General features: G+C 36.8%; 1 protein-coding gene across 1 annotated transcript in view; it reads right to left on the bottom strand.

Moving 5' to 3' along the window:
• The window catches only part of LOC306879871 (polypeptide N-acetylgalactosaminyltransferase 14-like), a 51592-nt gene extending 36961 nt beyond the window's left edge, over positions 1–14631 (bottom strand). Inside the window, exons 1-2 of the mRNA XM_079433094.1 lie at positions 14257–14631; positions 4411–4580 (exon numbers count right to left, since the gene is read on the bottom strand). Coding sequence (XP_079289220.1) covers positions 4411–4580; positions 14257–14391 — 305 coding nt within the window. The 5' untranslated portion in view covers positions 14392–14631. The remainder of the gene's footprint in view (positions 1–4410; positions 4581–14256) is intronic.
• Between the last annotated feature and the right edge of the window lie 1783 nt (positions 14632–16414).

Here is a 16414-nt window from a genome sequence, read left to right as displayed (position 1 = left end):
TAGTTAATAGTGAATAAGTGTTCCCTATTCTAAAGTGTTACCAAAATATTTTATGGCATGACACCTATATCTGGTACCCAAGTAAAACAATGGGTTTTAATGCGTAGTTAATAGATTACACTATTAGGCTACTTTGCCCATCGCCCATTATAGATCAGATTTGAGAATATAGATATTTCATGATATAGTTAACATATTTGGGAATGTTTCCAATAAAAAGGAAAAAAATAAATACACCCCCCCCCTTCACTCACTTAAAAAAAAAAAAAAAAAAGAAGAGTGCATGATTCCCCTGCTTGCAATGTTAAAAAAGTCTGTGGGTGCTAGCATAATGGCTTCATATCCTTACAGAGATCTATTGATTGTTGTTGCTGACACTGTATTGATTTAAAAATTCATAGTTTCACCATTGCCATGTAGGCTATTTGAATGTCATTATACAACAGCTATAACTCACTGAATTACAGTAACACTTCACTCGTAAATGGCTGTAAAAGGGTCCAGGAAATGAAGGTAGATTTACAACAATAAATGTCTGCCAAATGTGGATATCTAAGAATGAATAAAATGATCTCAGACCAAATCTAAAGTTTAAATGGGTCATATCATTCATTTTTTATTATTCAATTTTTTGCCCTGGGAGGCACTTATAGTGTTAGAATGCAACTGGATTTGCTTTGTTAGCATGACACATAAATTATATTGTGACAGTTTTACAAAATGTAAATATTTTCATCTCACTCAATGACTCACTCATAAAGACAGTCACTTGTTTTGTTCCTGAACAAATCAACAGAATGAATGATTCAACGACTCGCTCATAAAAAGCAGAAAGAGTCACAGAAAACCACAAAGTTCCAGTGCTGTTGGAATATCATAGCAGCTATATGACTAATCATTTTAGGATTCAAAGACCAGCACTAACTGTTGTATAAAATGTAACAATTTAAAACAGGACATCATGAAAATATCCTGTTTTCTGGAAGAAGGTGCCAAGTAGACCGTAAAAATGTAAGTGCACTTTACAGAATCTTCACTTTCAGTGAAATTCATCAAGTCAAACTATAGTGTTTTAGTAATCTTAAAAACTACAGACCATCTTTGCTATGGTTATATTCCACCCCCTCCTTGGTGGTTCATCACGGTGACTCGGAAGCCTCTTTTTGAATTGAATAAATGGCAGCTTTAATGGACAACATTTGCAAAGCTCCTGGCGCCAGAGCTTATCAGTTATTAGCCCTTGAGGAATGGAAGTCCTTCTGAATTGAGGTTCATGCTAATTTCCTCTGGTGGTGGCTCTTTTCTCTGCAGCAAAATAAGGTTCAGGCACCAGGCTAAGTGAAAGGACCAGGGTCTTGCCACAGATGGCTGTCAAAGTCTCATTCTGCGTTTGATAGAATGCTCTGCCAGCTTAGTCTGAGACGTAGCACCTTCTCCACATTGATAGGACTAAGCTTGCCAGAAGACACCTGAAGGAATTTGTAAACTGAGTGCAAATGTTCAGTGCGGAAGCATAACCTGCATTAGGTTGCTTAATATACTCTAATCTGATCATGCAGTATATGAGAAATTTCAGCAAGATCCAAGAAGCTTGTTAAACGAGAACATAAATCTGGCAAGGTTATATTTATTGACCAAATATAGTCAACACTAACAAATACCTTGCAGCTATGCTGATGTCCAAAGCCACAATGAAACAGTGGCTCCTGCCAGAACGGTAGAATTATCCTTTGTTTGTTCAATTTCATCTTAAGTTAATTAAGAGGTAACGCTGGCACTTTGATTGCATTTCCCTGGAAATTTCAATATTGCTACTGGTCAACAACAGCATGAACAATGAGTGCGGTGTTCCTACTGTAATTACAAAGGCATTTGAGTCATGTAAGAGGAAGGAAGAAACGAGGGCTACATAGAAAATAGACAACACAGCGAAAGAAAGAGAGAGAGTATAGCATTAGAGCACTGGGTCTGCATAATGAGCCGCCTCCTCACCTTTTATCGGAGATTCTCTCTACTGTCTCCAAGCCCCAGCATGAATTATTTTATAGAGAATAATACTGCACCACTAGAGAGGTCCCAAAATCTCTCTCGATGATTTCTCATAAACCTGACATATACCTGCATATTTTTTGGAGAATGTGCAACGGAGAATAACCCATGGTTAGGTGTTAGTTGACAAGGCACATTCATCAATAATTTTCTCTGTTGACAAAAGAGTGGGTCTGTGGACCCACATTGGGAAATACATCTACAATTCTCAGAAAGGTGTCCATATGATGTTTACTAGACCCCAATAAGGTTACTACAGTTACAAGATGTAAGTTAACTGTAATATATAATAAGCCTAGTCTACTAATATGTATACTGCTTTTATATTTTTATTGTATATTAAGGATTTGCATTTATTTTTAAGAAAATGCAAAAAAAGTCTGCATGTTTCATCTGGGCCTAACCTAATAAATACTAAAAACTTTACATAAAAGTAAATGACTCAGACTAAATGAACTCAGATATGATGCTGAGAAAGGTATGATCAAAGTTCTGTTTATTCAGGAAATGCAAATAAAAGATTCATCAGTTGTGTAAACATGAGACTTTGACCCTGTTTATACTTGGATTTAACATCTGATCACATGCGCTGTTCAATTCTACATATTTAGGGATAGTCAAAAACACTTAAGACTAGGGGTGTAACGATACACATCCTCGTATTGAACCATTCGGTACGAGGCTTTCGGTTCGGTACGCATTACAAACTAAACGATTCGTTGGACCAATCCTATTACTTTTGGGGAAAAAAAGAGCTAAAAGTGTGTGAAATATAATTTTCTCAGTGCCACTGTGCTCAACAAGGCAGCCCAAATGACGTAACTTGATGTAAGACGTACTCCGTGCCAATCTAGAGCCGTTGAAATGAAAACTTCAACAGCTCTAGGCCAATTATAACATTCTGACGCAGATGACGAATTTACTCCGTGCTGTGTTTGAAGTCGTGTAATGTGATGTCTCTTGGCCAAAAGAAGCTGCATGAATGTGAACATTTGACACAAAAATGAAACATCAACAAAAACACTGACCGCGTATACCCCTCCATGTTTACAAACACAACACTGGGATGCGCAGATATTTAGAGGTCATTTCCGTTTAATGATGTCACAGAATTTACCGGTAATTTGAAACCGATGTGTCAATGGTGCTTTACTGGCAAAAAGACGGAACGCCGTTGCCTGTGTGATCAGCGCATTTTTGAATTTACCGGTAAAGTCTTTACGGTAATTTTACGGCAATTTACTGGTATTACTGTGTGAAAGGGGCAATTGATTATGTATCCTGAAGTGTCTGGAACAACAACGAAGAACCGCCTACTCATCTATCAACCATCCATTGCAATAAAACAAAGAGATTTTAAATTGTTGGTTAAGTGTAGCTTTGAAAGAGAATAATTTAGAAAAGCCCATTCAATACATGCAAATACAGTACCTGAGAATCCCTGTAAGCATAACATTAGCACTGAGCTTAAAATGTCAAGTATATTTGTAAGGTACATTGTAGTTTTTTTTTTTTGCACTCAATCAACATGACACATTCCCCTCAAAGAAATCTGTTCACAGGTGATCACATGAGGTACAAACATGAGAAAATCTGTCACAGCTGATCTGATTAACTGAGATGGATGTTAATATCAGGTGTAAACATGGTAAACATGAAAATAATCCAGAAATACATGCAAAAAGAAATGTGGCACTCTGACTGACAAAGGTGACATGCACTAATGAGTGAGTGACCTCCCACAGTGCTGCAGAGAGTGAAAAATGTACTGTGGCCAGGAGCGGTCTAATTTCATGAAATAGCAAATAGCATGCGGTCATGTTGTCACCGAGTGCTGCCAAATATCACAGAGAGCATTCATAAAGAAGCTCAATTACCAATGCAAATGAAAGCATGTTAACAATCAAGTTAATCCTATCTACTGAATTTCTGAAACAGCACCAATCCACCTCTTTTTAGTTAGTTTTCATTTGTTGGCTATTGCATATGACAGAGAGAGAAAAAAATGTGGTTGTGGCAAATGTGCAGTAAAATAAATAGAGTTTTGTCTGTGCAATCACTGAAATAGAGCTAAAAGCTGATAATACAAAAGAGCAATCTCAAAATTATTGAATAATTCTACCAAAAACTTATTATACCATTCCAAAGTTTGGGGTCAGTAAGATTTTTTTTTATTTTAATTAATTAAAGAAAAGTTTATTGGAAAAAAATATTATTTTAAACTGTAACAATATTTTACAATATTACTGTTTTATTATATTTTTATCAAATAAATGCAGCCTCTTATTTCAAAATAACTTTATGTAAAATAACTATTAAATATAGATCACACACACACACACAAACACACACAGGGCTTACCTGTAATGTCGGGTGTCTCTAAGCACTCTGTTGCTGGGGATTCTCTCGCTCTCTCTTTGATTGAAGGCATACAGACTGTAGGGGTCCTGGCCTGGCTTCCATTTGTGAGCATTGAGGTAGCTTTTTTCTTCAAACTCTTCCAGCTGGTCATCCCACTCAGCATCTGAGATCTACAGAATAATGGAAACAAAGCAGATTAATTGTAATTATTTAGCCTATTTGTGTTTCACTGCCTGTTGTCTTGTTCCACAGAAATGTTTGAAGTCTGTGACACTTCAGGTTACTTAAGTCAAGATTCAAGATTTTTTTTTATTCGTCACATACACAATTATACAGAGTATAACCAGCAGTGAAATGTAAGTCAGGTCCACTCCAAGGACAGTGCAATTGTATAGATAAATATTAAGAAAAAGAAAAGTAGAAAAATAAATAAATAAAAAGAATAAAATAAAAGATAAAAAAATATGAATATAAATGTGTAGGTCAGTATGTTGTTGACATAAATAGTACTATAACAGGAATGTGCAAAAGAATGTGCAAAAAGTTGTACATGGTATTTAAATAGCAGCATATGAGGTAGAAAAAATTATGAATAGCTTATTGATATAGTGATGTTAACATGGAGTCAAGAGATGTTATGACACAGAGTTAGAGTTTAGGAGCCTGATGGCCTGGGGGAAGAAGCTCCTCCTAAGTCTCTCAGTTTTTGCCATCAGAAAACTATAAGTCATCCCTATAGGTCTGAAATCCTAGCATCTTTGAGTTTCAAATTTAAAAATAATAATAATCCACTGCGAAACCCAAGACTCTGATATGAGCATGTTCACTAGGTGGAAAAACACATTCAGTAAACTATTTAAAAGAGTGGGAAAAAGTAAACAAAGTTGCTGTGGGCAATATTCTCAATTATCATAAGAAATTCATTAATATTTCAGCATTCTGCAGCACCATCACACCAATCCCCTCAAAATATGAGGCACACAGCAAGCTGTAGTCACTAATATTGAGGGTTGAACACACTACGTCGTGAAATCCATAAGGCCATATCAATCATAATTTAATAAACCTCCACATTCTGCACCGACAGCAGCTTGAGAGTTTCCATGTTTTCCCACTTATTATTTCCTTGAGCTTTTTTGCTGATGTTAGACCATTAAGGGGGCTGGAAGCTGTTGGTTATGGTTGGGGCTGGTGATTACCCATGCCAGCAGGTTGCTAGTTTCTCCCCAGATGCCTGTATGAATGCTGACTGATGATGATGCCGCCTCCTCTCGTGCTTTTGCAAATGCAGCTACTGCCCTCCATGGAAATAACTGCCACTAGCATTCGAATTTGTGTAGAGATTCTGCTTATAACAATCGTGAGGGTTGTTACAATGAAAACACATATCATAAATCAATAAGCCATGTTTATGACAGATGCAGTTTCAGAGGTATTGCTAATTAGGACTAAGGGGATACAGAGAATATGATGAGAAAATTACCTTTGTTTCATTTTAAAAGGCACAGAATTTTTCAAAATATGAGCTTTAATGAAGGTCATGTGCAGACATGTAAAGAATACAACAAGTATAATCAGAAAAGGTATTCTTAAATTTAAAAAGGTACCCGAAAATAAAAGTATGCAAAAGTCATAAAGCACAAACCACATCTTAAAGGCTAATTCACACTGTGCCAACAGACGCAGACCAATGGCGACAGCCAACCAATTGACCAATTGAAGTGTGAAAACATTGTCCCTATATCTTTTTGATAAATTTTGGACACAGAAGGGCCACCATTCAAGTGGTACTTAAATATGCCATGGAGGGATATAAAAGATTTTAAAATAAATATTGTGGGCATTAATTTGGAAGCGAGGGTTTACAGATCACAATGCAAGTGGGAGAAGTCTCATATTACGGTCGTCACAATTGCAGATGAAAAAATCCTGGATCAATACTATTCATGTACCGCAGGGTAAGATTATATTAATTTACATTTAACCAGTTTAATATCAAGAGACAGTGAAATGTAGACTTTCGTTTATGTGTTTTTGCCCTACACTGTACAAGACACGACAACAGTTCACTATTTAGGTTTGTACATTAGCATGGACTCACTAACTTTAACATTAGCTAGTTTTAGCCGGAGATACCTTGCTGAAACGCAAGATGACTTTAACGTTCTGCTAGAGCAGATGAAAACTGTAATTTAATGAGAGTATGACAACAACAAAAAATTTACGTTTTCGTCTTCATTGGGATGAGTTGAATGCTTGCTCTGTTTTGTTTGGGTTTAGGAAATAGAATAAAATAAATTATATTGCCTATCCTCTCAGGATACCTGGAATCAGTGTTACAAATACCGCAGGCACATCGTTTTTTTTTTCCCATTTTTGAAGCATAAACCCCATAAAATCGATGCAAGCTTCGGATCTTCTGTTTCTCTATGGCGCTGAAACCTAAAGATGTCTCAGTTCCACTCCCCGTGCAACTGATACTCGACTGCCATTGGCTAGTCTGCGTTCGAGGGGAGGGGCTTACCGGTTGGTCATGTACACATGTAGTTGTATCACTGTTGTTTTTAAAATATAAAATCTGCTAATATTTGAGGATTAATGTGGTCAGCTATCTTTACCTGCCATGTTAACACATTTTAGCCTGATGTTACCATGGTAAAAGTCCATGTTTGCTATATAAACGACATCATGGTCTTTTACCAAGGTAACCAGCCTCTCTGTATAAATATAATGTGTGTGTGTTTGTTCTAACAACTTGTATGTTAATCAAGTGCAAGCGCATCTTAATGTTCATTGTCGTTTTACTAATCTCATGGTAAATGTTAGCCTTTCATTCCAAATAAATGAAGATACTTTAAGATTAACTGGAAATTAACCTTGTTTAATGTTTTTGATTCTTGTGCACCCCTCAATTATTAATATATAAAAATATATTTGCATTATATTAAAATTTAAAACAGCTTAAAACATTTTTACACATTTAATCATATTTTATGTATGTTGACTTTTGTTATGCACTTATTTACATACTATAAAGCATGTTGTCCTTGAACAGTCTCCAATATAGTTTGCTGTGCTGCATGGGAGTGCTCCAGTCATGGCCTAATGACTTGTAACCCAAAGGTAGTGGGTTCGAGTCTCAGGTCCAGCAGGGATTGTAGGCAGGGGAGTGAATAACCAACACTCTCTCCACCCTCAATACGACGACTGAGGTGAGACCCTTGAGCAAGGCTCCCAATCCCCAATTGCTCCCCGGGCGCCGCAGCATTGGCTGCCCACTGCTCTGGGTGTATGTTCACTACTCTGTGTACACTTGGATGGGTTAAATGCAGAGCACAAATTCCGAGTATGGGTCACCATACTTGGCCACACACCACTTCCCTTTCCCCAGTCACTCACAGAAAGGAGTGGGAATTTATGGTTTCCCTACTGACATGGAGAGGAGAAAAAATAATGCATCAAATTTAGTTCAATTCACATGTATTTGTATAGCACTTTTTATTATACAAATAATAAAATAATAAAAAAAATTATTCTTAAAATGAATGTTTCTACATTACAAATAAGAGTTCTGGTAACAGGTGTAACTGTGTCAAACTAATGTTCATATGGCAGAAATGTTCTAAAATTATGCTATACATGAATCTTCCTCCAAAATCTCCCCTTGATCAGATTCTTGAAGTAGCCTTAGATAAAAGGGGTGTGTTGTCTACGCTATACAGGCTGATTTCCTCCATCTCCACTTCCTCTCTCTCTTTTATTAAACAACAATGGGAGTCGGATCTCTCCCTCACATTTGATGACGAGACTTGGAACCAGATTCTGTCCCGGGTTCACACCTCCTCTATCTGTGCACGTCATAGTCTTATCCAATTAAAATGTATTCATCGAATTTACTGGACAAAAGTGAGGTTGGCAAAAATCAAGCCTGGTATTGATCCTCTCTGTGATCGTTGCCATCAGGCCCCTGCAGATTTAATAGGCCTACATATGTTTTGGTTATGTCCATCCATAACTTATTTTTGGCTATCAATCTTTAATAGTTTTTCTTTAGTGACAAAGAAAAAGATCGAACCTTGGCCTTTGGTTGCACTTTTTGGACTTTCTTCAAATGTCAATGGTTTGCCTGGAAATACTGCAAAGACGTTTGCCTTTTTAACACTATTAGCTAGACGGCGCATTCTTCTGCTGTGGAAACAAAAATTCCCTCATCATTCGATGACTGGATGAGAGATGTTTTGAGCTTCATTCATTTGGAAAAAATTAGATATACATTAAAAGGCAACACTGGTATATTTTCTGAGATCTGGGATCCCTTCATTACTTTTTTTTCTGAATATGTCGGTACTTCCTTTAGAGTGTGTCAACCTAAGCATTAAGATGTTTTTATGATCATGGCTTGAATCTGGTTAGGAGTATGTGATTATATGTGTGGATACTTACATATTTATATGTATATACTTTCTAGCTGTAAGGTTCTGCTTGTGGAAGTATAAGCATACATTTGATAAATGGTTGAAATGTCTAAACTTTAATGCTCCAACACATGCTATACTCGAGACATTATGCTTGACATTCTTTATTATTACAATATGTATTGTGTTTTTTCTACTTTATTTTTGTTTTATTTAGTTTGATTATTATTTTTTTTTTATTATTATTTTTTTTCCTCCTCTAGGGGGTGGGAGGGTGGGTGTGAAAAATATTTTTTCACGATTCTCCTGTATCTGTATCTTGTTATTATTATGAAAGTTCAATAAACAGATTAAAAAAAAAAAAACAATTACGCTATACATATATTAAACTTTTTTTATTCTCACTTAGGTCCATCAGCATCCTTTGCAATAAATCCAAGTCTTTTAAATAACTCCCCACCAGCAGAAATCACGTTTAAAAGCCTTAATTACACAACAACTAATGAAACTGCATGAAGAGAATGAATAGCATCCTGTAAATCTACTAATTGAGGAATAATCTAATAATAATAATAATAATAATAATATGTACAAGGTTTTTAATGCACAAGGTAATTTGATAAGCTGTGTTGATAATACACAATTTTGTTCTATAAATTTCTTACCTTTTAAAAGTTCATCACAGCGGTCTCTTCTGCTGATTCTCTACGACGCTGATAGTATGAGAGCTGACTTCTGGGAACTATTGAGCGGCTTCATGATCCGCCATAGCAGTGAAAAAAACAGTCCATTGGAGTCAACAGAGTTGTCGCAACTCTCTCTCTCTCTATGGCTCTGGGTCATTTAAAGTATCACTTCTGAGACATTCCAAATCCAGACAAACACTGATTCAACATGTTCAATCAGCAAAAACAAGTGCCAACTAAAGCCAACAGAGGTAACACTGATCGGACAAAACCCAATGAGCGTGTCTTGTTGACATTTGTCTGCATCTGTCAGTGCAGTGTGAATTGGCCTTAAAAGTTCCCACTTGGAATCATTTCAAGAAACTTTATACTCTCTTTTTTGCAATAAAACAACAGCATTAATATAGAGCTATTAAATTGTACTTCTAGAGTAAGTGGACTTCAGGGCATTGTAAACACAATGAGTTAAGAATTCACCAGTGAGCTCACACGCCTTTTCACAGTATTGCATGTGTGCTTAGGATGTCATGGCCTGCTGCTTTACAACAGCCACAACAGCATCTTTACAGCCAGTAATAGAGGTGGGTAATTGCACATGTCTGTTTCTTTAGACTGCTTAGCGTGATAATGGCAGGGCTTTCAATTCCACTCACCAATTTGGTCTCCAAGTCATATCAGTATCAGATAATATTGGTGGTTTCTGTCTGTCTAAAAGTCAGGCTGATATTGAAATGCAGATACACACATTCTCAATACAAACAATATGTAAATGTTCTCATTAGGGATATGTAAAACTACATATTTTCAAAATCACATTTGAATAATTAGGGACCCCAATCAAACGAGTCTCTCGTGGAGTCGATTTTGGACAAGTGGACAGAGCAACAAAATGAACAGAAAACAGATGGTTTTTAAAAGACTATTTTTTTTAGTTGGCTTGCTAATTTAGAAATGCAATGCCAACCATGAGGCACTAAAAAAACTCAGTGAGCAACAGCTAAAAATGTCTGTTTGTGTACAGAGCCCAACAATGCAGACTCAATCCAAGAACGCACAGCTCTTCAACTGATTTCCTGGCAGATATTCAACAAATATATAGGCAAAATATCTCTAACTTTTATTGCACAAAACTCCCATAGTTCTCACAAAACTGAGATATTTATTTGTGTTATGTTTAAAAATAGGAAAAAAAATTAAATAAAAAATAAAGTACATTAAAAGAGTAGGTCAAAATTCACAATATGCAAAACAAAAAACATCCATCCATTCAGCAAAGCGTTGGAAAGTGCCCAGATGACCTATTACTTCTGCCAAGATTTTAAAGTACACATTTGATGGACACTTTACCATCTCATCAGGTCATGGAAGACGAGTTGTGAATGGCAGTGAAGCAACAACTGACACTGGTAGGCACATGACAGTAACAACATGGCGGATGTAGTATGTCCACATTTAATAATACCTATAGTCACACCATATAGAGTGTACTTTTTTTTAATTGTCACAAAGTAAGTTTCCCACCAAACATTGCAATTTTGGATGCAACTGGTGTGTTCTAAAATAGCCTAAAATATTAAATATATGTTTGATATCCTCTGACCGGATGGATTCATAGTCTGTGAAATGTATTAAACCGGACTGCCTAAAATCTGCAAACTGACTTTCGGCATTCAGCAATGACTCGTACTGCAAAAAAAGTTGTGTAATATACTATGCCTAGTATGGTCCAGTCTTTAGTTCTTATTACTCAACACCACAGGCACTTCATCCATTCTGAGTTTGTCTAAAACAGCCTAGAAACTTTAAAGCGACATGTCAAGCCTTCAGGCTGAGCTAATGTTTAAATGACAAAAGGTGAGAGCGCTAGTAAAAATGTAACATCGTTGTTAATCTAGACACTTTGGATTAGAGCACAATGACTCACTGCAAAAATGAATTATTTTAATGATTAAGCATACTCAGTAATAGAAACAGAATTTAATTAGCACATGAAAAAAAAAAGATGACAGGTTCTGAATCAATGTGTCAAATTTCCTATCAGCTTAACAATTTTATTCGCCTTCAAAAGGCAGCGTTCGCGCACCCACCCCCACACTCCCCGCTGAAATCATTTGCTCCTTGATGCTCCACAGTCACTGATCAGGGCATTTGAGCTGTGCCGCGTTTGGGGCTCAGTGTTCCCCGGCTCCCACAGAGCTCAGCCTTCTAATGAGAGGAGGAGGACAGACTGAGGAAGTGGTAATTGGATCCTCCCTGTCCTGTCGTCTGTACTCTGCATGTGTGGTTGTGTGGGTCCTTTTTATAGAGCGTTCTACTCCACCAAAGCCTCTGCCCTCTTGCAATGCACAAAACCACACATCTGAACTTCTTTTGAAACCCTGCTCCTTTTTTTAAAAGGCCTCAGCACATTCTCAGCAAGTAAAGAAGCCATGCATGACTGTAAAATTGGTCTGCGTTGTTGCATTAAAATTATTCATTCCAATGTTCTGTCAGAATTCATGTGCAGGCAAATGATGAGTCCATCAAACTCCATCTGTCCGGTCTAACACCTCAACGCCAGTGACACAAAGCCTCTGGGAATATACCCCACAACAACACTGTCTGCTTGTGTAATCTGTATTGTGGGACATATCTGCCATGAATCATGGTAATAGCACATGTCATGGGTGATATCTCAGACCTCCCTTACCATTATAAAGATAATGCATCACTCTGTTGATGGGGGAGTATCTCCCCATCGAATCTGAGTGATATGTCACCACCATTTGATGAATGGTTTGAACACACTGGCCACCGTGACACACACCGCATTCACCTCAACAGCCGCTGCGCCAACCCTGTATTTGACATTCCTCCTCGCCAATAACAGCTATTACAGGTTCAGCCTTCCCTGTCAGGGTTATTACAGAAAATAGATATTGAAGCAAACAGCAAATGGAAACATGATGTTCAACACAAAATACTAAAGTAGACATTTATCTCCCAGCGCTTAGTTGTATTTAAAGGGGGAGTGTCTGCAAAATAGATCTCTTGGCGGTTTTCAAGGCCACATTAACTGTTTAACTTTTTTTTTTTTTACATACTCGCACAAGGATGCACAGAGAAACTGAGAAAAAAAGCCAAATCTATCACTACTGAGGCATCCACCATTTAATTCTTTCTGCATTTCTTCTGAGATAAATCCATTCATTATACCATAAAAAGTCCATCATTGTCTCTGTACAGATGTAAGGAGCATGTGCGAACTGTTTTCATATTTCCGTTCCTGTAGTGTTGCTCAGTGTTGAGATATATTACACCATACATCATGTTCCATACCCCATTACCCTCAGTGATACTTTATTGTCATATACCAGCCGCTGTTTGAATGAGAAACTGACTTACAAGACGTACAAGACTTTGCTGCAAATTTACACATCCTACAGCTACAATGCAGCAGATAAATCTATTTATTAATGCAACATACAGTATGTGCATCATCTCGCTTTATACCGTTTGTGAATATCCTTGACCTTCTGTTCCCATGACTTTCTACCTTATTCTTGATAGATATTGAACGAAATAGTGGAATTATTTATTGATTGGTGCCTCCTTGTAAAATCCAGTATGTCTTCAGAACAACAGAACTATTCATTGCTTCAAATCACCATTTAATCTCACACGTATGAAACTATTTTATATAGCCCTTATATATCTTAAATTTTAATACAAAACAATATTTAATTAGTTTTAGGGGGAGATGAATATATAGAAAATTATATAGTTCAAACATCTTGAGTTTGCTTATTGATAGACTTAATGGAGTTCTTTAAGAATCAGTTTTGTCCCAAGTGTTTCTCCTTAAATGTCTCAAAGATGAATAAAATAGACACAAATGAGACAGCTGCAGTAATAATATAGAGATATAAAATGAATGTGGATAACAGTGCACACAATTTGAAGAATTAGATTTTTGAGCTCATGCTGAAATCTCAGACTTCATGGCAAACAAACAATTTTCTGAAACTCCAGACCAGATAAACCACATGAGAGATTACCTGTCAAGGGAAAACAGGACACTTTCTCCTAAGAAATAAACCTTAATAAAACTCATTGCTGTCTATGAGAAACAAATGAGAGAGATCTAATTTGTGATTTGTCTTTCCTGTGGGGAGTCAAAAAGTGGCTGATGAAAGCAAATGTCAGAGGTACAAATGTTACTGGTTCGTTTATAGCGTTAATCACAACAATTTCTTTCAGCCTATTTAAATATTTACTTTTGACTCAATCTAGATTGAATATCTGCTCCCTCTTGTACGCACTTGCATTAAAGCCATTTCCGTGCGTCCATTTACTGATAAATTCACGCTTGAATAGTAAGAGAGACAAAATTGGCTATTACAGAATTATATTTGTCAACAAACAAAAGTTAAAAGGTTATCACAAAGCATTTTATTTCGTCTCCCGAGGGAAAAGTAAGCTAAATTTCTCCTTGTGGTTCAAAATAAGTTCAGAAAAGGAATTCATCTGACTAAACCTTCCTCTTTTCCACACCCAACAAGATTTAAAACAAAAAAACGACATATTGGACTGTTTTGCCCTTTATTGTTGTCTCATATATCGTAAAAATGACGCACCTTTACAAAATTTTCTGTCAGAACACGAAAACCAAAGAGTTAAAGAGTTACTGACAGGTTTTAAACACAATAAACCACCCAAATCAATTCAGGCGTGTTATTTCTAACATATCATGATGTATCACTCACCTCTTTGACTTGCGGTTGCTGGTTTCTTTGGTCAGGTAGTATTTTGCGGCTATTCAGCAGTATGAAATAGAGTAAAGCGGCTATCCAAAACAGCGCTGCGAGAGCTAAAGTCAGCTTTCGAGAAAGCATTTTCATTTTCAAACGGCCGTTAACGAATCATTTCAGTTTGAAAACCATTCGCGCGCTTCTCTCTCAGCGAACTGAAGGCGAATTGTTCCCGTGCGCTGCGCTCGCGCACTTGCCCCTAGTGCCTCATATCCAGGAATGAGGTTGTTGCTCTCGTGCGCAGCGCGCTGACTTGCTGAGACTGTGAGTGACGCTGGACGCTGTCCAACGCGATTAAAATCATCCTGTGTACCCACTACCCACCGAGGTACAGACAAAATGTGAATGAGTTTAGCACCACCTACCGCGGAACAGCGCTTTTACGGACCTGTTCTTGATGCGCTTCTAACGCAGTAGACTCGCTCTGAATTTCTCTCCGTTATAGGTGAAATAGGCTTACAATAAGCAGGACTCCCGCTGCGATGGGAAGTCTGGAAATATCAGAGGATTTAGTAAGTAGCGATTTGCAAAGCCATGGAAAAGTACTTAAATGGAAAGTCATGAACATTTTTATGAGTAGCCTACTATAATTAAGGTAATTCGCACATACAAATTATTACAAGCTAGAAAATGATAATTGTGGGTCCGATCTCTTATGATTTTTTTTTCCTTGTAACCATTGACTAAACAACTAACGGAAATTTGTTCCACTTAGACAGGAAAGGTCTGATTAGCTACACAAAAATGGTCTAATAAGAGATTTTGATTTTAGGCTATTTGTCATTCATGGGTCGCTTTATCTAAAATACAAGAACATAAAATAAAACATGAAATATATTACTCTATAGCTATTTACGAATATAAGATAACCACATTGAAAATCGCATTCACATAAGTATCAGCCCATTCCTAAGCAGAGCAAGCCATTTTGCTTAGCATTTGATGCCACTAACCTAGTAAACACTTAATTCTAGGTGGACATTTTCCCTTGGCCTTGACGCCCAGATGTTGCATGGTGCCAGCCAATCAGATTGGAACCAATGATTTCAACAACTCTTGATATTTCTTGTAAACAATCTGCATCAGAGAGCCAGTGTACAGACTGTAGGCGGATGTGCCGGCTGAGGCTTAAGTTGATCCATCACCATTTCATCCTTGAAACAGGGCACTTAACCTTAGGAGGACCATCTTAAATAAGCACACTGTAAGACCGTAAGGACAAAATTGACAGGTAAATGACAAATTATTAATTAAGCTTTGCTCAAGGACACCAGGATCATCAAGGACTGTTAATCAATTCATTTATAACAGCTATATTTAAAAACTAAATTATTTCCCATATGATCTGCACAGGCTCATAAAAATAAAGGTTTCGGTTACACTTTATTTTAAGGTGTTCTTGTTACAGTGTAATTATACATACCGAGTCATATTAATTAACTACATGTACTTACTATATGGTTAGGATTAGTGTTAGGTTTAGGGTTATTTGCATGTAATTATCCATAATTTATTGTTATTATAATAGTAAGTATGTAACGTAACAAGGAAATAAAGTGTTACCAAGCTTCTTATTGGCATCGATGGTTCCATGAAGAACCTTTAACATTCATGGAACCTTTCCATTCCACAAAAGTTCTAACAAAGAAGGTTCTTCAGATTTTTTAAATGTTCTTTACTACTAAAATATTTAAAAAAAACTGTTTACTGAAAGGTTCCAAAGAATTTTCAGTGGAATGACTGAAAATCCTTTGAACCATTATTTTTGTAAGTATAATGTATAAAAGCTAAATGTAAATAATTCACTAAAAACCGTAAAACTGATAAGACCACCTGTAAAAAATAAATCTGAAGAATACAGACCTATATTATGCAGGGTCTGTAGTGTCTCAGAGTCATCCTTGTTAGGGCCTGCTGAAGCATGACAGATATATCAAAGCACATAGTTGGTTTCCTCTTCAGTCGCTGGGCCTGAGGGAGCACATTAGCATAGTTCTAATTAGCTCTTATGCCAAATGCCAAAGGTTGAATATGCAGCTCAGGGAATATTTTCACAGAAACCTGAAAAGCTTCCTTAGTTATGCTACCCACTCTCAAATTTGAGCATATTCAC

This window comes from Barbus barbus (genome assembly GCF_936440315.1).
Source record: "Barbus barbus genome assembly, chromosome: 14".
Taxonomy (NCBI): Eukaryota; Metazoa; Chordata; class Actinopteri; order Cypriniformes; family Cyprinidae; genus Barbus; species Barbus barbus.
Note: the sequence above shows the minus strand (reverse complement) of the source record. Positions and strands in the feature narration are given on the sequence as shown.